This window comes from Melospiza melodia, chromosome 9 (genome assembly GCF_035770615.1).
Source record: "Melospiza melodia melodia isolate bMelMel2 chromosome 9, bMelMel2.pri, whole genome shotgun sequence".
Classification (NCBI taxonomy): domain Eukaryota; kingdom Metazoa; phylum Chordata; class Aves; order Passeriformes; family Passerellidae; genus Melospiza; species Melospiza melodia.
In genome coordinates this window covers 14,028,151-14,052,483 of record NC_086202.1, presented here as the reverse complement: position 1 = coordinate 14,052,483, position 24,333 = coordinate 14,028,151, and the positions used below count along the sequence as shown (strand labels likewise).

The 24,333-nt window shown below is 59.9% G+C and overlaps 3 protein-coding genes across 6 annotated transcripts; 1 reads left to right on the top strand and 2 right to left on the bottom strand.

The window, feature by feature from the left end:
* Positions 1 to 57: 57 nt before the first annotated feature.
* On the bottom strand, positions 58 to 3,776 carry ANKRD2 (ankyrin repeat domain 2). Of its 3 annotated transcripts, none has more exons than XM_063163384.1 (9): positions 2,554 to 3,776; positions 2,057 to 2,170; positions 1,816 to 1,977; positions 1,447 to 1,632; positions 1,253 to 1,351; positions 925 to 1,023; positions 692 to 790; positions 342 to 440; positions 58 to 254 (listed from the first exon to the last, which is right to left on the bottom strand). In XM_063163384.1, the coding sequence occupies exons 1-9, from the start codon at positions 2,620 to 2,622 to the stop codon at positions 150 to 152; spliced, it is 1,032 nt and encodes a 343-aa protein (XP_063019454.1). In that variant the 5' UTR covers positions 2,623 to 3,776; the 3' UTR covers positions 58 to 149. The 3 variants fall into 3 exon arrangements, with proteins under 3 accessions (XP_063019454.1, XP_063019456.1, XP_063019455.1); XM_063163386.1 differs by having other exon boundaries at positions 1,525 to 1,632; XM_063163385.1 differs by lacking the exons at positions 58 to 254; positions 342 to 440 and having other exon boundaries at positions 450 to 790; positions 1,525 to 1,632.
* Positions 3,777 to 3,947: 171 nt separating this feature from the next.
* On the bottom strand, positions 3,948 to 8,991 carry UBTD1 (ubiquitin domain containing 1). The gene is made up of 3 exons (XM_063163389.1): positions 8,911 to 8,991; positions 4,942 to 5,169; positions 3,948 to 4,725 (listed from the first exon to the last, which is right to left on the bottom strand). Exons 1-3 carry the CDS (start codon positions 8,978 to 8,980, stop codon positions 4,340 to 4,342), a joined length of 684 nt encoding a protein of 227 aa, XP_063019459.1. The 5' UTR covers positions 8,981 to 8,991; the 3' UTR covers positions 3,948 to 4,339.
* A 164-nt stretch (positions 8,992 to 9,155) lies between these two features.
* MMS19 (MMS19 homolog, cytosolic iron-sulfur assembly component) lies at positions 9,156 to 24,206 on the top strand. Of its 2 annotated transcripts, none has more exons than XM_063163382.1 (31): positions 9,156 to 9,265; positions 12,831 to 12,879; positions 13,613 to 13,713; positions 15,203 to 15,288; positions 15,692 to 15,766; positions 16,229 to 16,298; positions 16,494 to 16,622; positions 16,836 to 16,897; positions 17,182 to 17,268; positions 17,581 to 17,655; positions 17,933 to 18,010; positions 18,312 to 18,450; positions 18,787 to 18,941; positions 19,117 to 19,195; positions 19,451 to 19,576; positions 19,890 to 19,971; positions 20,293 to 20,390; positions 20,758 to 20,895; positions 21,128 to 21,283; positions 21,463 to 21,631; positions 21,785 to 21,887; positions 21,983 to 22,057; positions 22,192 to 22,318; positions 22,401 to 22,501; positions 22,569 to 22,625; positions 22,735 to 22,921; positions 23,033 to 23,115; positions 23,214 to 23,378; positions 23,458 to 23,517; positions 23,637 to 23,737; positions 23,827 to 24,206. In XM_063163382.1, the coding sequence occupies exons 1-31, from the start codon at positions 9,169 to 9,171 to the stop codon at positions 23,852 to 23,854; spliced, it is 3,138 nt and encodes a 1,045-aa protein (XP_063019452.1). In that variant the 5' UTR covers positions 9,156 to 9,168; the 3' UTR covers positions 23,855 to 24,206. The 2 variants fall into 2 exon arrangements, with proteins under 2 accessions (XP_063019452.1, XP_063019453.1); XM_063163383.1 differs by having other exon boundaries at positions 9,158 to 9,265; positions 21,532 to 21,631.
* Positions 24,207 to 24,333: the final 127 nt, after the last annotated feature.

Sequence of the window (24,333 nt, the reverse complement as noted above, 5' to 3'; positions counted from 1 at the left end):
TCCCCAGGCCCATCAACGATGAGATGTCCAACCTCAAAGCTCCCTGGAGCCAAACACTGCTCTTTGCTGACTTTTATTGACACAGACAAGTCTTGTCTGGATCCTGCTCCTTGGAGCTGGGCCCAGCCCCTGGTCCCTGCCTGGCGCCATCATGCAGGGACCTCCATCTCCCCTTGTGGCTGCTCCTTGGTCTCCAGCGCCTGACGTGTGTCCACCTGCCACTGCTGCACCAGGTCTGTCGGGGTCTTGCCAGCCTGCAAGAGTGGGCAGAGAGGCTGGGCATAGGGTGGTGCAAAATGGTGGGGCAGGAAATGGCCTCAATGCTGGCCTCACACACTCACCTCATTCTTGGCCATCATGTCAGCCCCGTGCAGGATCAGCGTTTTGATGATCTTGTAGCGACTGAGCCGTGTGGCATCGTGCAGCGCTGTGTCACCCTCCTGTGAGAGACACAGCTTCACTGGACAGTGGGGTCCAGGGACAAGGACCCTCTGCTTGTCCCCAGCACACCAATCTCCACACAAGGGGGATGCTCCTGTCCCAGACCTGGCTGCAGCTGCAACCACCCTGGGGCAGCAGTGTGTACGTCCAGATGTGCCCCACCGTGGGTGCTGGAAGCCCTTGGAGGGGTCAGCAAAGGGAGAGGGATCAGTGTTGCCCGCAGTGATGCCTGGATGGCTGCAGCACTCACCCTGTCTGGGGCATTGATATCCACCCCGCAGTGGATGAGATGCTCCACGATGTCAAGGTGTCCGGTTCGGGTGGCCACGTGAAGGGGTGTGCTGAGCAGCTTGACGGGGGTGAGATGGACATCAGGGGGGGATCAGCACCCACAGCTGCTAACCCAACAGAGCATCAACTCTGGTACTCCAGGGTATGCCCCTGCCCCTGGCACAACCCTGTGACCTGCTCTGCCCTGCTCACCTTGTCCTTCACATTGAGGTCTGCCCCGCGGTCCTGCAGCAGTTTGACAGCATCCAGGTGCCCACCCCGGCAGGCCCAGTGCACGGCCGTGCAGTCCAGCTGGACATACAGTGCGGTGTCATGGTGGGGGACACCCCTACCCTGTGCCTGTCCCCTGCCCCAGCAGGTCCCCGTGCTGGAGCTGAAGTGGCAGAGCCCTGCCTGCAGCCACCTCCGTGATGGGGACAGCAGTGCCCCACTGCAGGGTCCCCAGTCCTGCCATAGTTCTGGCTGCAACACACCCAGATGCTCAGACCAGCACACAGCTGGAAGCAGAATCCAGCCTCACCCGGTCCCTGAAGTCAACAGTGGCCCCAGTGTCCAGCAGCTTCTGCAGGATTTCCATGTGTCCCTCCAGCGAGGAGCGGTGCAGGGCTGTGCGGTGGAACTGCGGGACAGGGTGGCACATTGGCAGACAGAGGCATCCTCCCCTGCCCAGTCTGGTTGTACCTCCAGCCCTGTCCCAAGGGTCCCAGCGCTCACCCACAGGTGTGGTGGGGCATGGCTGCAGGTCTTGGTGGCATGCAACAGGGGGCAACCAGTGGCTGCCAGGGATGCTACCTCATCACAAGTGTCAGGGGAGCCACCATCTGCCAGAAACTTCTCGATGAAGTGCATCTTGCCCTGGACAGCAGCTCGCAGGAAGGTCTCTGGCTCCACAGGACCATCCTGACAATGGCACAGGCTCAGGGCTGGGGCAGCACAGGGGTGCAGGAGAGGGGACAACATGGGGGTCCCCTGCCCTGCTTCCCCATGAAGGTCTCTGAGTGGCAGGGTGACGGGGGCTGGCCTGTGGGTGGTGCAGCGCCTATCCCAGCAGCCCCCTCCCACAGCTTGGGACCCCTGACGTACAATCTCCAGGGGCTCAGGTGGTGGAGCGGGCTCGGGGGTGGCTGCCCGCTCTGCCCGGCGCTGCCGGCGCTGCTTGCGGAGCTCGATGAGCCGTTGGATGCTCCCCACGTCGATGATCTCCCGCCTCAGATCCACGGAGCTCCGCCGCACCTTCTCCTGGCCCTGCCGAGCACACACAGTGCCCCGTTTGACTTGTCTGTGACCAGCCACCCCTGGCCAGCCTGCAGCCCAGCCCACTCACCTTGATGGCCTCAAGGCCCCAGTTCCTGGGCCCGCGGCGTTTCTCCTCCTCCAGCTCAGGTGTGTTCATCCGCTCCACGGCCGGCGGCTCCCGTGCTCCATCCCCTCTGAGTTTCTGCACAGGCACAGCGGGTGCTGCATGGTCTTGTCTGGGCACAGAGCAGCCCCACTGCCTCCATCCTCAGCCTGCCAGGGAAGGTGGCTCTGGGCATGGCTCCACTCGCCGCTGAGGTCTGCAGGGTGCTTGTCAGCCCTTGGGCTTGCCCGCCCACCCTGCTTGGTAAGCTGGGCACCTGCTGGCTGCTCAGTCCTGCCCCATGGGCTAGAGCTGCCGGGTTGGGAACTTGATCCCCCTGAGAGCCCTTGGACACCTCCATATTTCCCCCAGGATGGCAAGGTCGGTGCCAGCCTCCTCACATCCGAGTCCCTAAGGATGGACAGAGTACAATGGGGGTTCCTACTACAGCCCAGGAGGGCTCCCCTGCCCTGTGGACCCACCTCCTCCTTCTCCTCCTCTGCCAGCTTCTGCTCGATGAGCTCCTTGGCCCGTTCCACATCCAGCTCCATGTTGGCCTGCAGTGCACAGTCCTGTGCTCTGGATGTGTCCTCTTCTTCTTGCTACCAGGGGCAGGGAGTTCTCAGTCCTGTGTCCCGGTGCTGCCGGCGGCTTTGCTGGCTGTGGGGCTTTATGCTGCTGGTCTCTCTGTCCCACAGCCCAAGGGCACTGACAGCTGTGGCTGCTCCACATGACTGGGGCAGCTTTGCCATGAGCTCACCCTCCTGCTTTCTGGCCCTGACTCACCTCTCCAGCCCCACACTCTCCTAAAGAGGCCCCCCCCACACACCCTGGGTTGACCAGGACATCCGTGCTTGTTACGGGGAGCTGTGGTGTGCAGAACCTGTGACAGCCAGTCAATACAGGCTCAGCACTACAGGGACATGATCCAGGGTCATCCCATAGGCATAGCACCTATGCCTGTGCCACCCACCCTGGGCAAGCAAGATGCTCCCATGGCTCCCATCTCTGTCCAGTCAGATGCTGCAGCAGCCACCAACATAGCCCGAGGTTCCCTGGCCCCTTGGGCAGTGTGGGGGCCTGCCCACCCCAAAGGGAGGCAATGGGTCCTCTCAAGTCTCTCAGCAGCAGCAGGGGATGCCAGGAGTCATGGCCCCTGTGTGCTGCTTTAGAGGATGACCTCAGGTGTGGAACATTCTGAGCAGCCCTGCCAGGGTCCCCAAGGCTGCCTGGCCTCTCCCACAGCACATGGCAGGCTGGCAGCAGGAGTGGCCTCACGTGGGGCCAACAGGCAGAGCTGGCAGCTATTCCCGGCAGCAGGAACATTGTTCAACACTCCTGAGAACTCCCCCCTTGTAAGGTGAGGCAAACACTGCCTTGTGCAGGGACAGTTAATGCGCTGGGCACCGTCCACCAGCACAGGACCTGGGGGAGGGACAGACAGCTATACGTCACTGTCACCCTCCTGGGCAGCTCCCAGGGCCGTCCTGGGGTGCCCTGTCCCATGGGTGTAACAGGCCATGGTGGCTGTAAAGGTAGTCTTGCACTGTTCCCCTCCACTGACTGTCCCACCTAGCGCAAGGGCAGACACCAGCTTAAACCTCCAGAGGGGAAGCAGCAGGAAAGGAAGGTGGTGACCACACACTAAGAAGCAGCTGGGATGACAATGGGACAATGCAGGGGAAGGGTCCTGGCAAGCAAACAGCCAGGGCTGGCAGGACAGGCTCAGGGTGGCACTAGGGAGCAGAGCCAGGGTGTCCAGGCTACCCTTGACCACCCTGTGCCCATTCTGACATGGGAGCAGATACAGGACAGGCACAGGGACCACCCATGGCTATGGGTCACAGCCCCCTCCAGCCTGTCCTCAAGGCCAGAGGAAGGATGAAAAGGCTTTATTGATAAATACAGACTATGTACAGAGGGGAGACATCTCCACCCAGCCCAGCACCCCATGGGTCTCCTGGCCAGGGGGAAGCCAGAGCCCAGTGGGTCACAGCCTCTCCCTGCCGGCACAGCCTGGCAGAGGAGCCCCAGCCCCAGAGACGTTTGGTCTCGAACCTCCTTCAGCAAACACGGCGCCTGCCCGTGTCCCCGGCCAAGGGGAGCCACCGTGGCGGCACAGCCCCATGCACACCTTCCTGGGGGGTCACCTGTGTGGCAGCCTCAGGGGGGAGCAGGAGCAGCTCCAGATGGGCCAGAACACAGCACAGGGAATCCCCTGAGGTACCACATCCCCCACCCCTCTCCCCTCAACCAGCAGGGGGTGGCTCAGTTCCTGGGTGCAAGGGGCTGGTTGACAATCACTTGCACAACAAAATCCTTCTGGATCTTGGTCTCCTGCAGTCGCGTGCGGTCGGTGAGCAGCTTGCCTGAGAAGAACCAGCGCTGCCAGGCCAGGTCAATGCCCTCCTGCGCCTGCAGCTGCTTCTTCAGCTGCCCGATGGTGTCGCTCATGCTGGCGCTGAGGCGCAGGTCCTTGCCGGTGGAGAGGCGCACCTTGAGCGTGAACTCCCGCCGGGCGTGGGGCGGCGGCTCGGCCGGCTCCACCGCCTCCTCCTCGCTCCGCTCCAGGATCAGGTTCACCGGGGGTGCCAGGCAGTAAACGGGCAGCTGGTACCGGTTGCCCAGCTCATCATAGCACTCTGTCAGGGACCCTGGGGACAGCAGGATAAGATGCTAAGGGTGGGCATCCCCATGGACCACTCAGATGGGGACAGGGCCACCTCAAGCGGCATGGCACAGCCCGCCTTTCTCACCTTGGCTCTGGATGGCAGGTGGGAGCCCTTTTCTACTCTAGCCTGGGACCCCATGTGCCCAGATATGGGACATTCAGCACACACCCCACCCAAACTCCCAGTGCTGACCCTCACCATGGGGCAGGGTGATGCTGGCTCCATCGAGGATGGCCTGGGCCAGGCTGTGGTCATTGGCTTCTACAGCATAGGCAGCTGCCTTCAGGGCATCCCAGATCTCCTTGCGGCCTTCAAAGGCTGGTGCTGTGTCCCAAAACTCGTCCCGCTTGCTGCGCAGCTGCCCGTCTGTCATGGGGTAGTCACTCTTCCACTTGGGACACTCCTTCTTCAGGGGCTCATTGCGGCCTGTAGACAGGGGGATACTCAGCCAAAGGACAGGGTTTCCCCTTGGGGCCTGAGCCCCCCACCTCCCCACAACCACAGGTTCTTCCTGGAGACCTCCTGCACCCCAGCAAGGGTCTGAGGGATCACCCTGTCCAGTGAACAACAGCCCCCAGTGTAGCCAGGGGTAACTGGCCTAAGCAAACCTGGCCCAAGATCCCACTGGCCCTATGGCAGTTGCTCCCTCAAGTGACACCCTTTGCCCCCAGTGGGGACAAGGGCTCTTGCATCCTTGCTTGGGGGACCAGCCACTGCCCCTTAGGGTAGCCAAAGGGCCTCGGGGCCCTCTGAGGCAGCACAGTATTTATAGCTTGGGGAATTAGCCAGGAAATAAGCTGGTGAGTCGGAACGAGAAGGGGATTACAAAGGCTGAGCTGCAGCAAAGGGGGGTCAGGACTTCACTGTCCCCTCTGCCCACTCTGGGATGACAGGGACCAGCTGCAGGCAGGACAGCAGGCACACAGCATCCTGGGCACCAGGGGCACAGAGGGCATTGCTACCAGACTGCAGGTGCCCCAGCAACGGGCTGAACTGAGCTGGCTCTCCCCAAAGCAGCCCCTAGCCACATCCCCACAGACCTTCAGCAGCCAGCACTGCCCAGGGATCTGAGCCACCCCAATGCCAGTCCCAGATCACCAAGCCCTCCCTACACTGGGCTGTGGCCCTGTGGGAACAGCCCTGTCCCGCCGGTCCCACAGCCAGGCCGGACATGTGGGGCAGGAAGGAGCTGTTGTCACTCCCAGCTGAGCTGGGGACAATGAATGATAACAGCTCCTTCCTGTCACCCCCCTCCCTGAGCTGGCCAGGCAGCGCCCCTCCTGTGGGGACAGGATGAGGGGAAAGTGAGGTTCCAGCTGGGCAGGAAGATGCCTGTGCCCACACAGCGACCTGCCAGGCAAGGCGATGCCACACACCCCAGCCACTGGAGACAGCCACCACTGCCAGCTGTGGCTGAGCCAAGTTCCCCAGACAGCTGCTCCTGAGCAAGTGTGTGCTGACACACAGCACTACAGGACCTTTTCAACTGTACCAGCCCTGCCTCACCCTGCCCAAGACCACTGGAGCGAGCATGGCATCTGCCTCCCAGCAGTACCCACCTCAGGGGTCCCCAGGGGCTCAGCTACCCCAGGGCTGGGCACTGAGCATCCCTGGCAGGCAGCATCCTGCCCACATGCCCGGAGCAGCAAGGGCAGCCGGCTGCAGCCAGCGCTGCCGATTCAGCAGTCACCGTGCTGGGCCACAGGGATTTGCAGCACCACAGGACACAGCAAGGTCAGAGGCAACACCTGTCCCAGGAGGGCAGCAGAGAAGTGTCCACAGCCAGCCTGAAGGACATGTCTGGGATCATGTCCCCCCACTGGTGTGGCCACCAGGCTGGGGCTCATGTTCTCACAGCCAGGACTCCTGGCCAGCACTCCCAGTCAGCACCATTCCCCCAGCTCTGCTTGCAACAAAGGGAAGAGGCAGCAGGACTGGAGCCGGGGGGGCCGGGGGGGGGGGGGTTGGCTGGGGCAGGGAGCAGGGACAGGCTGTGGCTGCCTTGTATGTACAGACATGCCCAGCAGCCTTGCCCAGGTAGGCAGGGGCTTAAGCCTAGTCTATTTATTGCTACCACCCAGCTGGGCCTGCACCTTCTAATCACCTCCTGCTGCTCTATTCCTAGCCCCTTGTGCAACTCTCCACGGCAGCACCACCAGACAGGTCCATCCGCTCGCTGTGCCCGGCCTCGAGCCAACAGGATCCGGCTGGCAGCCTGCTCCTCCTGCCCTGTGCCTGCAGCACCCTGCCCGTGGCTCAGCCCCCACGGTGCCCTGCTGAGGGACCCCCAGGCAGGAGGATGTGACCCAAAGGCTTCCCTGCCCGCAGGAGCCTTAGGCAGCCCCAGCTGACAGGTCCTGGGGGCCCCAGAGAAGATGTCAGCCAGAAGGCACACACCACTGCTGCCAGCAGTGCTGGCTGGTCCACTCCTGAGCCAGGCAGGGCTGGGATGCTGCATGCCATGGGCATCCCCAGCTCCTGCTGTGGTAAGCTGCTCACCCCAGGGACAATGCTGTCACCTGCTGCCAGGAGTCCTCAAAGGATCCTTCCGCAGGAGGTCACAACAAGCCCCAGCCAGGGCAGGAGCTGGCCAGGCAGGTGGGCAGCTTAGCAGGGCCCCTGTGGCAGCAGGGGTGAGCAGGCAGAGCCCCCCTCCCCACTGATGGTAGGTCCTCGTGTACTGGGACCTGCTGGCACAGGGCATGTCCCTTTACTGCTGGTGAGAGCAGCTGTAGCCTTGCTTCATCCCCCACCACCTGCTGAGCAGCTCCCATGGGCTGGTGGAACCAAAAGGCAAAAACCAGCCAGAGCACCTGGCACAAGGGACAGCCCTGCTCCCCTAGGAAGGCACACACTGGAAGAAAGCAGCAGCGACTCCAGCAGTATACCAGGAAGGGACCATGAGCCATCCCAGCAGAGCAAGTGGGGACGGAGACACAGGCTGTGCAGCCAGCTGTTACCTGGCACGGGAGGGGATCACACAGATCCAGATGTTGAGATCTGACCTCACCCCCATCACAGCAGCCTGAGCCACAAGGCAATGACAATGGCCCCGCATCCCACCAAGCTGAGGGAACAGTCAGCCAGGAACCCCAGGCCTCACCGATACCCTCAAGAAGGCTCTCCTGGGGGGCAAGGTGAGTCGGGGTGGGGCAGCAATCACCCCGGTCCGTACCAGCAGGGCACCCCCGGGGCAGGCTGCCACAGCGGGAGCCCCGCACGGCGGGGGCGGCTGCCCACGGCACCGGCACAGCCTGGCCCGGCAGCCACGGCCCCCTGCACGTTCTGCCGGAGCGGCGAGCCCCGTCCCACGGAAAGCGCCCTTCCCTCGCTCCCTGATCCCAGCTGCGGGCGGGGGCCGGGGCGTCCCGTCCCGAGCACACGCTTCCTGCCCCTCCTCTCCACCGCCCACTACCGCTCTGCCATAAACACGGTAATTACCGGCTGCGACGGCACCGGCCGGGGAGGCGGCAAGGGAAAGGCGTGATTCATCCTACCAGCCCACGGCTTCTCCGTCAAAACTCCGCCGTACCCATCCCCGCGGCCTCCGGGACCCTCCGGCATAGCATCACGGGGAAGCACCTCACGGCACCCGTGGGTTCGGCTACCGGTAACTCCGGGGGGCCGCACCAGCCCCGCCGCCGCTCTCCGGACCGGCGCAGCCGCTCCCTGCCCCGGCCGCACCTCCCGGAGCCCCGGGGCAGCGCGGAGGCGGCGGCGCCCGCCGGTGTACGGGACAGCCCGGACCGCGAGCGGGCAGGACCCGGCCGTTCGCAGGACGCGCCGCGCGGGGCACGCTGCCGAGCCCGGAGAGGGGCATCCGCCACCCTGCAGTCCTGCCAGGACAGCACTTCCCGGGAGGAGCCGGGAACCGGCAGGGCTCGGCTAGACGAGCAGCCCTCACCCCGCACAGCCTCCGGGGCACCGGGACGGGAGCCGCGGTTCCTGTCCGCTCCCGAGGCCGCGCACCGAACCAGGATCCCCGGCGTCCAGGAACCCCGAGGGCACAGAGCGGTTCCGGGGTTGCGCGAGGGGGGAGCTGTCCCATGGCGAACTGCGTCCCTCCGGTGCCCACGTTCCTCCCGCGCCACCCCCAGGGGGACGCGGGACCCCCCGCCCCAGTGCCCGCGATCGCGGGGGTGCCCAGCCCGGACGACCCCCGCTCACCTGCTCGCTTGCGGGTGTTGCCGCCGGCGGCGGGCCGCTCCCGGCGCTGCCGCCCCACGCAGCCGCCCATGGCGGGGCCGACCGGCGGCGCTCGGCATCGGGGCCGCGCCGGCTCCGCGCTGCGCCCGCCCGTGCGCGCGGGGCCCGCTGTGCGCGCGGGGCCGCCCCGCCCCCCGGGCACACGTGACCGCCGGCACCGCCCCCGCGCAGGCGCAGGCGGGGTGCGGGGGCCGGGCCGCGGCCCTGCGCGCGGGTGTCATGGCGGCGGCCGGGGCCGGGGCGGAGGCTCTCGCCGCCTCCGTGCGGGACTTCGTGTCCGGGCAGCAGGACGGCCGTGCCGCGGAGGTGGCGGCAGGTACCGCGCGGGGGCGGGGCGGGGCGGGACTGGGCGTGGGCACGGCGGCGGGGCCTGGGGCCGGCGTGGGCACGGGCGGGTCGTGGCGGCGTGGGGAGGGGTTTGGGAGGAAGCGTGGGGCTGCGGGCAGGGCAGGGTAGGGTAGGGTAGGGCAGGGCAGGGCAGGGCAGGGTAGGGTGTGGACGGAGCGTGTCTGTGGGGCTGCCGTGCGGGCAGGGCACGTGGGAAAGGGCAGGGTAGGGCCTGCAGTTCGGAGCTGCAGGAGGTGCGCGGTAAGAGTGGGACAGCCGCGAGGGTCAGGGGCTCCAGGAGCGAGGCACGTGTGCGAGGCAGAGAAATCGGCAGTGGGACGAGAGCTCATGGCCTTGCTGAGGGACCGTGGGAGGTGACAGTTGCAGACTACCCCCTCTCTATGGTTTCTAGCAAGACTTTGCATTTGCTTTCATCGCATAATTTATCCTTCTCCTTCGAACGGCAGTTGGGTGACTTTGTTGCATTAGGGAAGTTACAGCTTCAGGAATGTGGCTTTCTAAGGATAAGGTGATATTTTTGTGCGTGTAGGCAGTGGCTTCAGCGTGTTTCGGGAAGGAGCTCGGAGAGCCGAGAGGGGCTGTCTGTGTATGTTACATTACACAGACAGGTACCTTCTAGAACCTTTCCCGAGGCCTGATGGCTTGTGAACTGCTATGTAGAGTCTTGGTAATGAGATGAGCTGGCAAAACAGAAAGGAAACCCAGTGGCTCATGTAACACAGATTGAAGAAAAACAGGGAAATTGGGAAGAATTCTCTAAGCTATGTGACATTCAAGATGGTGCAGAGGGGTTACACAGTCTCCAACACATTTGGGATGTACGTGGAGAAGGATAACCTTACAACTGCTGTTGTCACCTGCTGTCATGTTAGAGAAGTGCCTGGAGAAAGCTTTGTCTCTTGTAAGACGTACAAAGAGAATTGCTCCCCTCTTGCTCCTCCCAGCCCTTTTCAGCCGTGTGGCTCTTGTGACAAGCCCCCCTTCACAAACAGTGGTGCTGGCAAGTGTCCTTGAGCCCCTCTGACCTCGTACAGAACCACACATCAGAAAGGATTAAATTGCATTGTGTATCCTTGAGCAAAAGGATAGGGAGGTCTTTTCTAAGCTCATGGCCATTGTGCAATTGCTGTTACAGCCACACTGAGCTTCACCAGTTTGTTGCTAAGGACTAAAATGAGCGTAACTTGGCAAGTGGCCTGAAGGCCTTGGTGCTGTCACGGGCAGGTTGGGCTGCATGGGTCAGTGGGTGGCAGGAGGAGGCTGAATTCATCTTAAAAAATGGGGAGAGAAGGCTACTGCTGTTACAGAATCCATTACACATTCCCTGTGAATGTTGTACTCACATTTTGAAGGTGTGGGGGAAACAAGAATGAAGTCCTTCAGAAGGGGCTAATACCTAGAAGGACACTGAAAGGGGGAGAGACCTGTCAGGAAAGAGATCAGCTTGGTTCAAAGTAGCAATCGAGCGCAGGGTGAATGGCTTCCTTCTGCTAAGTCTCTGGGAGCTACAGGAATGCCAGAATAGCAAGGCAGCCCCTCCTGGTAGAGGGATTCAAGGTGCCAGATTAACCTTGGGGCATATGTGCTGCTGCCAGATGTGGAGGCAGCAGTTTCAGGGCTCACCACTGTGCTTGCCGTGCTGATGAGGCAGGTCCATGAGCTGTGCTGGCCACGGGCACACCACACTCACAGGCTGTGCCAGGGAGGGGTGGCCACACCGTGTGAGGCAAGGCAAAGCTGGTCACACCGGGGTCCCTGAGAGCACAGGGAGCTCCCTTGCTGAGCTGAGCAAAGGAGCTGCTGACCTCAGGGTGTATCAGTACCTGACTGTGCTTTGGCCATCGCACTGCAGCTCTTTCCTGTTGAGTAGGGAGCCAGAAGCTTTGTGTAGAGCTGCTTTCAGTCTCTGCAGACACAGAGAGGCAGAGCACCTGGCCACAGAGATGGCATTTGCCTCAGACTTTTTCTATGATGGTGCAGAGGCACGAGGGCTCTTCATGAGCTTGCAGAGTGAGATACTGGGATGCTGGATGTGGAGAGGCCATCCAAGCTCTCTCTGCAGCCCACTCTGTTTTGGCTGATGCAAAGCATCTGCTTGCTGTTTTACTGTTGTTTTTCTGCAGGAAATTTTGCCAGCACGTCATGGCTGTCCCTGAGGGTGCCCCCTTTTCAGTCTGTGCCCGTCAATTCCAAGACTTGCTGGGCTCTTTTTCCACACAGCTCCCCTTATCTGTTCTGTTTCTCAGCTCAGGCTCCCTCTCCCTGCTGCGCCAGGCAGGACTGAAAGCTCTGTCTCTGGAGTCAGGACTGCCTGCTGTCAGAACACACTGTCAGAAAACACTGTCATCCCATCCCTAGAGACAGCTCTGTGATGAACAGTGTGTCTTAATACTGGAATTAACTGCTTAGGAAGGGACAGTAAAGGCTTGCAGCAGCAGGAGACACTAGCTAGAACAAGGCCTGGGAAAGCCCATAATGAAACCTTTGGGCTTCTCAGAGGGTGAGTGCCCTGTCAGTCATGTAGGTTCAGCAGGGCAGAGAGGTGAGCAGGTCCCTCCAGAGTGCCCAGAAGTGCCTCTGGGCAAAGACACTCAGTCTCAGTGACTGCCAGGTGATTTGGGGTTTTTTTATGGGAATGCTGTTTTGTCCAGGCAGAAAGTGAGGGGTGCTTCTTGTTTTCCAGCAATGTCACTTGACACCTGACTGCAGGTTAGGGGCCTGAAGGAAGGCAGTCCCATGCCTGCCAGCAAATGTCTGAGCAGAGAGTGTACACAGAGCTTTCCTTCTGGGGAGGTGCCACATTGGCAATGGGTGGCAGGAATGAAGAGCCTGCCCTTCTGCCAAGGTTCTTGTAAGGTGCAGCAAGCAGGTCTTTTCCAAAGCCTCCTGAGGAGTGGCTCTTCCCCCAGTTGAATTGCAAGAGTACGGAGGCCATAGGTGAATGAGGCAACCTGGCAAGGAATCTGAGTCAGAGTTAGAAACAGATTCCAGGAATCCCAGCATTTTATCTTCCTCTGTCCACAAAACTGCCTTTCTCTGTGCCCTCCCTCTTGCAAGGAGTTAGTGCAGTTCTTGCACAGCATGGAGGTGATGGAGCCAAGGTGGGAAGCTGAGTGATCACTAGTGTCTGCACTGCTTGTTCAGCCAGTTCTCCCTCGGGAAGCACCTGGAGAGCTGCCCTCTGTCTCCTCACAGCATGCTCACATTGGAAAAGGGGGTTTTAGTATCTCAGAGAAGTGGAACACAGCAAGACTTCTCTTAGGAGCCACACATACAGCCATGCTGCAGGGAGAGGGTGAGACAAAGTGCAGGCAAGCTCTCCCCTGGCTGTCTCCTCTCAGTCTCAGAGGCGTTTGCAGGCAGGGCTGGAGGCAGCCCCACCAGCTGAGTGCACATGGCTCCTTTGGTGCTTGGTGAGGAGGCAGCACTGACTGGCTGTTCCCAGGGCAGTGCTGGGAGGTGTCCCAGCACCCATCTCTAGTAAAATGCCTGCATGATCTCTCTGGTTCACTCTCTTTACCTCCTTTCTCCAGGGGTGAAGGATGGAAGATGGACGGTGCTGCAGCTTGTGGAAGCCCTGGGGTAAGAAAAGCCTTATGCAAGTTATACATTGTGTAAGGGCCTTGCAGGGGACATTCCCAGAAGGAGGCAGAGTGAGAAGGACAAGTGTGCTCATCCAGGATGAGCTTCAGCCCTGGATGACACATGGCAGTGGACAGGATGTTGTCTGCTCACAGCGTGGGGCTTGAGCAGTGCTTTGCCCTCCCTGGATGTGGGAGCTCTTTGGGACAGAGCAAGGCCAGAGCAGCTCCTGATGCTCTCCCAGGACAGAGGAGAGATGTTGTGGCAGGCAGCATGCTGCAGGGCACTTTTCAGCTGGGGCTGTCCCCAGCAGGAGCTGCTGAGCACACAGCTGCACAACACCGTGTCACAAGTTGGCTGGCACTCAGCTTCTGCTTTTGTGTCCAAACTGTCATGGCCTAGGCTCATTTATCCCAAGCTGGGGGCTGGGTGTGCCTCATTGTAAGAGACTTTATCCTTTTTGACCCTTGTGATCTTGGGAGCATGGTGCAATAGCATTTTCTGTGCTCTGACTTGAGAACTTGGATTTCTTTCTGCATGGTCCTGGGGCTGAGTGCACACATGCAGCACAGACAGGGGGAGAGGAGTCTGTTTCCACTCTGCCAGCAGGTCAGGCGTGGTCGGGCCCACAGAGGGACACCTCTTTGGTTTTTGAGCCTGCTCAGGATGTGCTTCCTGCTTGGATGTACCTGCTCACAACAGGCTTCTTGGGCTTTCTCCCCTCCTGGCCTAGGTTTTGCCTGGAGAACACAGATCCTCGGATGCGAGGGCGAGGCATCCAGCTGTTGTCGCAAGTCCTGCTCCAGTGTTACTCCCTGCTCCAGGAGAAGGAAGGTAAGGGCTTTTCTGGCCCTTGAGTGTCTGGCTGGGGACAAAGCCTGTGCTATTAAAATGTCTGTCTTGCAGTTGGCAAAAGGGTTGATTGAACACTGTGACAACCCTGTACATGTCTCTAAGAGTCAAAGTCCAAGTCCACAAAGCTTTGTGCTGCAGCCTTTTTGCCAAACTCACCACACAATTCAGGTCACTACACCAAATTGCTGGACAGCTGGGGCCCCTGACAGTGTGTGGGTGTTGCACACCAAGGTGTGCTCAGCGCCACGTGGGACACATTGGGGATACATCTGTATGTCAGAATCCTTGGGTGGTGACTCAGAGCAGGAACACTGTCCTTCACACACCAAGTCACACTGCAGCCCTGCAGCCTGACCAGCTTAACTCAGGAGGAACCCTGGGGCCTGGGGAGGAGGGGAGATCAGTGTAAGGATGGGAATGGACTGGGGCACTGGGGTGGGGAGGGGAAGATGCCCTGTTTGTGGAGGCAAGGAGAAGGTCTGCCTGTGTTAAATGCCCCATTAGCAGCTGGCTGGCAGCAGGGAAAACCAGTAAGTGCTAACAAGCTTTGGCTTGGGCTTGGAGGCCTTGCAAATGAGAAGCTGAACTTACGCCAGCAGGCTGGCTAGACAGGGGGCCTAGCTAGTAAGTAAGGTGGAGGAAGGGGAGGATGGAAGTAAAAGATGCTTAGTCCTTGGAATTTGGTTCTCTGGCTGCAGCCAGGCAGGGCTGAGAGCAGCTGTGCATAGAACCTTATCTGCTGCAGTAGCTGGAGACAGGTGTGATGACTGATGGGAACTGGGGTGCTCTGGAGGGGCAGCCAGAGGTGGGGAGGTTCAGTGGGGATACTTGAAGGAGAAAAGAGACTCGGGGCAATTGAGCAAGGGGAGTGAGCTGTGCTAGAGCCTCGTGTCCCTGCTCACGCAGGTAATTTCTCAAGTGCTGCGTCAGGCTGCCTCCTGGGGGGCTGAGTTTCTGCAGCAGCTGTGGGCACAGGATGCTGCTAGCCGGCTCTTCCAGTCTGCTTCCTGCTGCCACTCCCCAGGGCTGGGGTGTGCAGGCGCCCGTGGCCGTGACTCAGGGGCCAGGAACGTGTTGTGGAGCCAAGCTGGAGGAAGCCAGAGCTCCTGCCCCAGCTCTGTACCCCACCCCATGACATCCTCCAGCCTCTGCTGAGCAGACTGCCACTCTGCTGCTGGTGTCTGCATCCACATGTCTGGACAGGCCAGGGCAAACGCCTCTTGGGTAGCGCCTGCACCTCTGCAGCAGCCAGAGGTGCTGCTGCCCTGCTGCAGTTAGGCGTGGGCTGCTTACAAGAGGAGGGCAAAGGTGTTGGAGCCAGGTGGGTGCACCCAACAGCAGCAGTTTGTCCCATTCACCAGTGCAAGATGTGCTCACTCTTAATCCATCAGTTTGTGGTTGAGCTGGGGCCAGCAGCCAGCAGCTGTGTTTCCTAGGGCTAACACACACTGGGGTCTGTTTCTGACAGTGCTGCACCTGGTCCTGTTCTATGAGAGCCGGCTGCAAGACAATCACCTGGTGATTCCCTCGGTGCTGCAGGGACTCCGGGCACTGGTGAGCTCACACCCCCAGCCCACAGTGCTGGGCTGCATCCCCCAGCAGTGCCAGGGAGGTGCAACACCTGGGTATGGGCTGGAGCACTGTGTGAGCAGGGTCTGGCTGGGCTGTCAGCCCATCTGGCAACATTGCCCTGTCTCCTCTCTTCTGCTGTGCTTCTTGTGGAGGAGCCAGGGACAGGAGACTGCCTTGATTTCTTGCCCTGTGTAAGGATTCCCTGGCCACCCTGGGGAGCAGCACAGATGTTGGGCATCTTATTCTGTTTTGTCTGGGGAAGGAATGCTGAGCTCTCCCTCTTGTGGAAGAGGATCCTGCAGGCAGCTGCTGCGTGGAGGCAGGAGCTCTGTTATGTGGCTGCCATCATGGTATTGTATTCTTGCTTTCCTCTTCCTGTCCCCAGAGCATGTGTGAGGTGCTGTCCCCAGGGCTAGCAGTGTCTGTGCTCAAGGCCATCTTTCAGGAGGTACATGTGCAGGTGAGCAATGTGATTTTCTATCCTCCTGTCATTGATCTCTGCTCCCTGTGTGTCTGGGAGTGGCCTCCTGCCCTGAGGACTGGCCATTTAGCACAGTGTAGTGCTAAGGAGTTTGGCCCTTGTCCTCTCTTTTCTCAGCCCTAGAGGAATTATTTCCTTTTGCCCCATTCTCTGTGTTTAAGTGCCCCCAGTCCAGTTCTCCTCACAAATAAGATTGTTTCTGCTGGCAGTGCCTTGGGCAGCATGTGTGGCCCTGGTGTGACTGATGTGATGGGACAGAGTCATGTTCATGTGCCATTGCATAGGCATGCACACTTTGCATGTGATAAATGGCATCTCTGTGCTAGGGAGCAGCAGCTGAGCTGCTGGGGGTCCTGCTCTCTCTCAAGGGCATGTGGGGTAGTGGGTAGCTGTGCTGCCATGTGTAGAGGATGGTTTTGATTGCTCTGCTCCTCCCTTCAGTCCTTGCTGCAGCTGGACCGCCACACAGTCTACAGCATCATCACCAACTTCATGAGCACCAGGGAGGAAGGTGAGGGGCCAGATGCCAGAACCACTCTGGGATTGTTGAGGCTGGGAAAATTACTCACTTTCACCTTCTCCAAGGGCTCTGTGGCTCTGCTTGGGAGACCTGGAAAAGGACTGTGAGGCTCGGCAGTTTGGCTGATTTAATGCCATGTTTTAAGGTCTGATGTGCTGCACCTCCTCACGCTCCTTCTTTCTGTAGAGCTGAAAGGCCTGGGTGCCAACTTCACCTTCGGCTTCATCCAGGTCATGGATGGGGAAAAGGATCCCCGCAATCTGCTGGTGGCCTTCCAGATTGTGCATGATCTCATTGCCAAGGACTATGCCCTGGGTGAGCCTAAACCTGCCATGCAGAGCTGACTGGGAAACATATCCCTTTTCTTTGAGCTGTTGGAGGGATGGCTCTTGGGTCTGACCAGGCATGGGGGGGTCCTTAACGTGCTTTAAAAGCTGCAGAGCTGGCCTATCGTGGGTGCTGAACACAGCTGCTGTGCCTTTTTTGCCCAGTATCTTTGCTCACCCTCTCTCTCTCCTCTGTCTGCAGGTCCCTTTGTGGAGGAGCTGTTTGAAGTTACATCCTGCTACTTCCCTGTTGATTTTACTCCCGTGAGTGAGTCTGCCATGTGCCACAGCCTGTACTTTATTTCTTTCTGGTGTTTTCTTAGGGGGTTGTGTCCCCTCCAGGGAATGGGATGAGAGGGTGGCCAAGGGTCTTGGCTGGGCAGTGTTCAGCTGTGAGCTGTACCCAGGCTGACAGGCAGGTGCCAAAGTAGCTGCCGTGACTGGTGCTGCTGCTGCCTTGCTGGAGATGAAGTGATGCAGCTTTGGCTGATGGCTGGGTTGAGATGTTTCCTCAATGGTGGGTGACCTGCTCTCTGCTTCCTTTCCAGCCCCCCAATGATCCTCATGGCATCCAGAGGGAAGACCTGATCCTGAGCCTCCGGGCTGTACTGGCCTCCACAACCCAGTTTGCTGAGGTACAAAGCTCCCTGGGGATTCTTGTGCAGCTCACTGTTCCCTTAGCACGGGCTGCCTTTCGTAGTGCTGCAGCTCCTGCTGTGGCTCTGTGCGATGGGGAAAACTGGGAGCAGGAGCTTGCACTTGGGCAGCCCTGTCTCCTGCTGGGGCTGGTCATGGGGAGGGTGCTGACTGACACCCTGGGAAGGGGCTGCCTATTGCAGGTACCCCTTCACCTCTGCTCTCCTGGCAGAGGCTGAACTTGCAGCCTTGCAGGGCCATGGACAAAGTGGTACAAGGGATGGGCTGAATTAAAGTGTTTCTCTCTGCAGTTCCTTCTCCCTCTGCTTATTGAGAAGTTGGACTCAGAGCTGCAAAGTGCCAAGCTTGACTCGCTGCAGACTCTGGTAAGGAGAGATCCCCTACTCCCTTCAGCCTACAGCTGATCGGTGGCAGTAGCAGCTGCCAGCCACTTCTGAGCCTGTCTTCCTGCCAGCCAGAGACTCTCTTTTGCAGAGCCACAATTACCAGAGTCCTGGTTTGGCCCTGCATCACACTTTCCTGTTTTTCTTGAGTGATTTTTGCAGCTCAGCATGAACCTGCCAGTTCATGGGCAGCGTCCCGGCACTGTGTCCTCCTGGTACTGGCTTCTCTGTGATGCTCTCTCCTGTCTTCCTCTTGCAGACTGCCTGCTGTGCCATCTATGGGCAGAAGGAACTGCAGGAATTCCTTCCCAGCCTCTGGACATCCCTGCGCAGAGAGGTGAGTCCTGCAGGGCTCCACCTGGGCTGGGCTTCTGCTGAGCAGGAGTTCTCTGCCAGACCAGGTGGGCCCCGTGTCTCCCAGCAGTTGCACCTGTGACCTTGGACTGCCCCAGGTGAAAAGTGGAGGGGACAGGCCAGCCCTATCAGCATGTCCATGTGGCTTGAATGTGCCATGCTGCATGTTCAAATCCCATGGGAAGTGAGGCAGGAGCCTGAGCCCTTCAGCCTGCACTGAGAGCCTGAAGCCCGTGGTTGTTGCAGGCAGTGGAGCTCAGCTCATCCTGTGGCCTTTCCTGCAGGTGTTCCAGACAGCGAGCGAGAAGATTGAGACGGAATGCCTGACTGCACTGCGTGCTCTCTCTGCCTGCCTCTCCCGCTCCGTGCTCAGCTCTGATTCTGAGGATCTGCTGGACTCCTTCCTCAGCAGCATCCTGCAAGGTAGCTAACAGAGACCTGCCCCATGCAGCCACACCTGAAAGCATCCTAAGTAGACATGTGCCTTCCTCTTGTCTTTCAAGCCTCTTTTCTTTCTAGTCCTCACAGCAATATTTGGCTTCTCCAAGGTAATTGGCTGCAGAAAGGGAGGATAAGGGGATTGAGCTGCTTCCATCTCTGCTGGAACTGCACTCTGTGCGCTTGGAGCTGTGGGAAGCTGCTCAGCTGGGGAGGCTGTGCTGCAGCTCAGAGCTGCACCCTGGCAGCACGTCCCAGCCCGCTATCAGCTGTGTCCCTGCACACGAGGCAGAGGAACAGCTGACGCCCAGCCTATCTCAGATTGCAGGCACCATCTGTGTGAGCCCGACATGAAGCTGGTGTGGCCCAGTGCCAAACTCCTGCAGGCAGCAGCGGGCGCCTCCCTCCGCACCTACCAGCGCATCAGCCACAGCGTCCTGCCCCTGCTGCTGGAGCAGTACACCAAGCACACGCAGGTGAGGGGCACCCACGGGGCCTGGGGCAGCAGGGTGTCTGAGAGGATGTCCTTCCCTGGCTGTGAGCAGAGACCCCATGGGCACCCTGCGGCCTTGCAGTGCTGCGCTGAGGTGCAGCTCTGTCCCAGCCAGAGACTGGGACGGTGATCTGGGTTACACCTTTGTGTCCCTGCAGAGCAGCCAGAGGAGGACAATCCTGGAAATGCTGCTAGGCTTCCTGGAGTTGCAGCAGAAATGGGGACATGTGGAAGAAGGTGAGGGTGGCTGGTCCGTCTGGAGGCATCTGCATCCCAGGAGCTCCTGGCTCTAACCTCACTTTCCTGTATGCTGACACACAAGGAGAACTCACTGGCCAGTGTGGCTGCATGTGTGAGCCCCTGCCATGTCCCAGGGACCCTGCATGATTGGGTATCAAAAGCAGCACCCCAGAAAGCATCTGTCAAGTGCTGTGTTGGTGGCTGTGTGGTGACAGCCAGACACTGGCAGTGATTCCTTGCCCCTCTCTCCAGATGAGAGCCCTCTGCTGTCGCACCAAGCCCCCGTTTGTTCTGTGGTGTTCTCGGCGCTGCTGGATCCCAGTGTGCAGCTGCAGCTGGTTGGGATCAAGGCACTGACTGTCCTGGGCTCCCTGCAAGGTTGGTGCCTTTTTTCCCTTGAGACAGGGGGAGGTGTCACTGTGTTCTCAGAGACACGGTGGCTGCTGGGACATCCTTGCCTGCTGCCTGTAAGTGCACAGGAGTAGCAGCAGTGTGTTCTACCCAAGCCATGAGCTCCAGGGACATTTGGTCTCTCTCTTAGCTGTTTGTGCTGGGCACCTTTTATCCCTGGCATTTTGTGTGCTGCTGCATTGCTGCTGGCCTGGATGAGGGGGAAGGATCATGTATGTCTAGCACACCAGCGTCTTTGTCTTTGGCCAAGGGTAGGATTCCTCTATGGCTCTTGTTACAGGCTTCCTGTCTTCCTCTAATCTGGAGCTGGTTGTGGATCACCTCATCCGTCTTGCTTTGCATGAGGAGGATTCCCAGAGCAGGTGAGGAGAGGGCTGGCATCATGCCCACACTCTGGGTGGAGGAACAAAGCCTGGCTTTGCTGTAGTCTGAGGGAAGGCACAGGAACGCTCTGAACAAGAAGACTGCATGGAATAAACCAGACAATTTGTGGGCTGGAAATAACAAAGTTGAGCCTGTCAAAGCAGGGGTTCTGCTCTGCCTGCTTGAGGGGTGAAAAAGGCAAGTTGCTGAGAAATGGGGTTCTGGAGACACCTTCTGGCCAGGTCTGTGCAGCTGGTGTACAAGCAGCCCTGGATTTGCAGTCATTGCATCACCTTTCCCATTCTCTTTCCCCCTGGCAGCGAAGCAGCGATGGAGGCAGCTGGGTCCCTGGCCCCCACCTACCCAAAGGTTTTCTCTGGACACATGGTACCCAGGCTTGAAGAGGAGCTGCAGTCAGGTGGGGCTGGGAAAGGAGTGGTGACTGGTTTTGGGGTAAAGGCTTTTCCATCCCCATTGGGCTCCTGCCAGGCAGTGGGGCTGTGTTGTGTGGTGTCGGTTGGTGGCTGTCCTTGGGGTTTCCCAGCACAGGCACTGTGTGCTGGCACAGGGGAGGCTGTGGCTGGTCTGGCAGCCAGCCTGTGTGGGGCCAGGGCCACCCTTGTGGGAAGGAGCTGCCCAGCTGCAGAGCAGGCAGAGTGCCTTGAGCCTGGCATGGGCTGGGTCTGCTGTGCTGCTTCACCCCATCCACCCTGGCAGGGTGTGGGCCCTGCTGTGCCTGGGTGGGGTGTCCCCAGGTCCCCCTCTGAGCTGTGTTTCCTCTTCAGAGCGGGAGGAGAGCCACCACAAGCGTCACTCTTTGCAGCAGCGCTGCCTGCAGGCCCTGGCAGCTGTGTCCACCCACACCAGCATCATGAAGGACACTGTCCCCATCCTCCTACAGCATCTCCAGAAGGCACAGAAAGGTAATGGAGCTCCTGCAGGCAGCTCCACAGAGCGAGTCTGGGCAGGAGCTTCCTGTTACTGGTGATGGCTGGGAGAGAGCTGGAATGGCAGTGGCACAAGGAACCGACACCTGGGCTGTGCATCCCACTGGTGGAGTGGGAGTCAGAAGAGCTGCATTGTCCCAGGATCCTGGTGCAGATCAGGGGGCTGGCTGTTGAGGCTGATTGACTTGCTGGTGACTGTGCCCTGCAGGGACTGAGGCCAAGAACACCCAAGACGTGATCTCTGTGTGCCAGAGCCTGCACCGTGTGGCCCTGCAGTGCCAGCAGGATGCTGAGGGCTGCTGGTACTTCCACCAGACAGTGGTGCCGTGCCTGCTGGCCATGGCTGTGCAGGCAGCCATGCCAGGTAAGTGCAGGGCTGGAGTTGGGAGAGGGGAGAGCAGGCAACTCCTGGGCTCTCAGGGGTCCCTGATCCTGCAGTCTGTGCCACTGCTGATGCCTCTTGGCACCCATGGCTGTCAAAAGTGGGCTTCACTGCTCCCTGCCCTTGTCCCAGAGCCCTACCCCACTCTGGTTTGCATTCAGGGGGCTGTGCCTGCCTCCTCCTTCTGGACAGCAGGCTCCAGCAAGTTCCATTCCTCCCACTACCTGCAGAGAGCACCCATACACTGCCAGGCAAGGCACTGCTGGAGGAAGAGGTGCTGGCTGCCATGATTCCAGTCATCAGTGCTGCCACCACTCACCTGAGCCCTGAGTGAGTGAAGCTACGGCAGGCAGCTGGGTGCTCCATCGTGGGGAGGGAGCAGGCTGCATGCCCCCTGCTGCTGTCTGTACAGGGTGGCCCTGTGCCTCCTGGGAGGTCTCTGGTGACCCTTCCAAAGCAGCACACTACAATGTCTTTTCCTAGGCTGGCTGCCCAGAGTGTGTCTCAGGTGGTGCCCCTCTTTCTGGATGGAGATGTCTCCTTCTTACCCCAAAACAGTTTTCCCTGCTCCTTCCAGCCTTTCGGGGTATGTTTGATTGGGGCTGGGGCACCAGAATGAGGATGTTTGCACAGGCTGGCAGCAAGGACTGTGATGACATGGACACTGTTCTTCCCTTGCAGGATGGGGAGCACTTGGAGGCACAGAGACGCCTTGTCGCCCTCCTCATGGCCTTCGTCTGCTCCTTGCCCCGCGATGTGCGTTGATGGGGAGCAGGAGGGAGAGGAGCCCTGCCCAAGCACCCTCCAGCCTCTGTCCACACCAAGCTCCATGGACAGACTGAGGGAGCAGCTGCAGCCCTGGGCCATAACACATTCTATGTCTCTTCCAGGTGGCAATCCCTCAGCAGGAATGGCTGCTCCAGGAGCTGCTGGCATTGAGCTGTTCCTCCAATTGTCCCTTCACGGCCACCACAGCTGCAAAGTGCTTTGCAGGGCTGGTGAACAAGCACCCAGCAGGTAAGGGGGCTGGGGCAGACGCCAGGTGTCCCTGCCCACTGCTGACAGGAGGAATGGCTCAGCTTGTCCCTTCCATCCCCAGGGCAGCAGCTGGATGAAATCCTGCAGCTTGCAGTGAACAGGATGGAGCCCAGCCTTGCGGAGGGGCCCCGCCGAACGCAGGCACTCACCCTGCTGCTCTGGGTAAGGCCTGTCCTGGATGAGTGGGGCAGGGGGACCCAGCCTGGCACTGACTGTTCTACCTGCACAGGTGACCAAAGCCCTGGTGCTGCGCTACCACCCCCTGAGCTCTTGCCTGACAGACAAGGTAGGTGCTAGTGGGGCTGGGTGGTCTAAGAAACCTGCCTTGCTCCCCCATGGCTGGCTGGGGACCCCCAGGAGCAGGGCACTGTGTCTCAGGGCTCTCTCCCTTGCAGCTACTGGACCTGCTGGGTGACACGGAGCTGGGCCCTGCCACAGCCGACGGCTTCTCCTTGCTCATGGCCGAGTCCCCGGACGTGCTGCACAAGGGCTGCCATGCTGACGTGCGCATCATGTTCCGCCAGCGCTTCTTCACTGACAACGTCCCCAAGCTGGTGCGAGGCTTCCATGGGGCTGGCCCCGGTGAGTGCCACCCCCAGCCCAGCCTCACCACTCCTGACCCTTTAACCAGGGGACCTGAGCCACCATCTCCTCCTTCTGCAGGCTGCTTGTAACCATCTCTGCTCTCCACAGATGTGAAGGCCAATTACCTGAAGGGCCTGTCCCATGTGCTCAATCACCTCCCCAAACCTGTGCTGGTGACAGAGCTGCCCACGGTAAGAGCCAGCCTGGGTGGCAAGCAGGGTGAGCTGTGATACTGTGGAGTGCATGGTTTGGGGTTACTCATGTAACTGTGTTCTCCCTCTCTCTGCAGCTGCTTTCCCTCCTGCTTGAGGCCCTGTCCTGCTCAGATCGTGTAGTACAGCTCTCCACACTGAGCTGCCTCCACCCACTGCTGCTCGAAGCTCCCCAGATCATGAGCCTGCATGTCGACACACTGGTCACCAAGTTCCTCAACCTCACCTCCAGCCCCACCATGGTGCGTGCACCCCCTCCTGCCTCCCTGCTATGCCCCTCTGTCCTGCCCCCTGTGCTGCCCTCATCCCTGTCTGTTCCAGGCTGTCCGCATCGCCGCCCTGCGCTGTGCCCATGCCCTTACCAGTCTGCCCACAACAGTGGTAAGTGCTTCTGCAGCACCCTGCTGCCTGCTCCTGCATGTAGAGGGGCAAGGGCTCCCAGATCTCCTGGGGGCAGCCAGCATCCATTCCTCTCACAAAGAGCCCCTTCTGTCCTACAGCTGCTCCCATACAAGGGCCGAGTTATCCGGGCACTGGCCAAGCCTTTGGATGACAAGAAGAGGCTGGTGCGGAAGGAAGCAGTGGCAGCACGCGGAGAATGGTGAGTGTGTGGAAGTAGCTGCTGAGGGGGTGGCAGCGTGTAGGGGATGTGGCTGATGGCACCATCTCTGTCCATCTCTGTCCCTACAGGTTCCTGCTCGGGAGCCCAGGCAGGTGAGCACCCTGTGTCCTTTCCCTGTGCTGACCAACAGTCTGACCAGCGCCTCGCTAAGCCACCAAGTCATCCGACCAAATGCCACGGACCCTCTGGATCCTCAGAGCCCAGGAGTGCCCGAGTGCTAGGGCTGGAGCGTGCAGGCCAGCAGACAGCACCCCTCGCTGCAGTCCCTTCCCAGCACCCACAGTGGGGAAGGAGCTATGCTGCTTGTGGCTTGCCCCACCCTCTGCTGCAGCCAGGGACAGTGATGGACAGCCCCTGCCACATGTGAGTGGAGAGGACAGGTCTGTGCACACATGTGGTGTGTGACAACCCATGTACCAGAAGAATAAATATATCTGTTTTGATAATGCTCTGAGGGTCTCCATGCAGCTCAGGCTGGGTCCTCAGTGCTCTTCTGTGTGTTCAGCTGCTTGAGATCCTGCTGGTTATAGACCCTTCCTCTTTTAACATCGTTGTCCCTCTTCTCCCATCCCCAG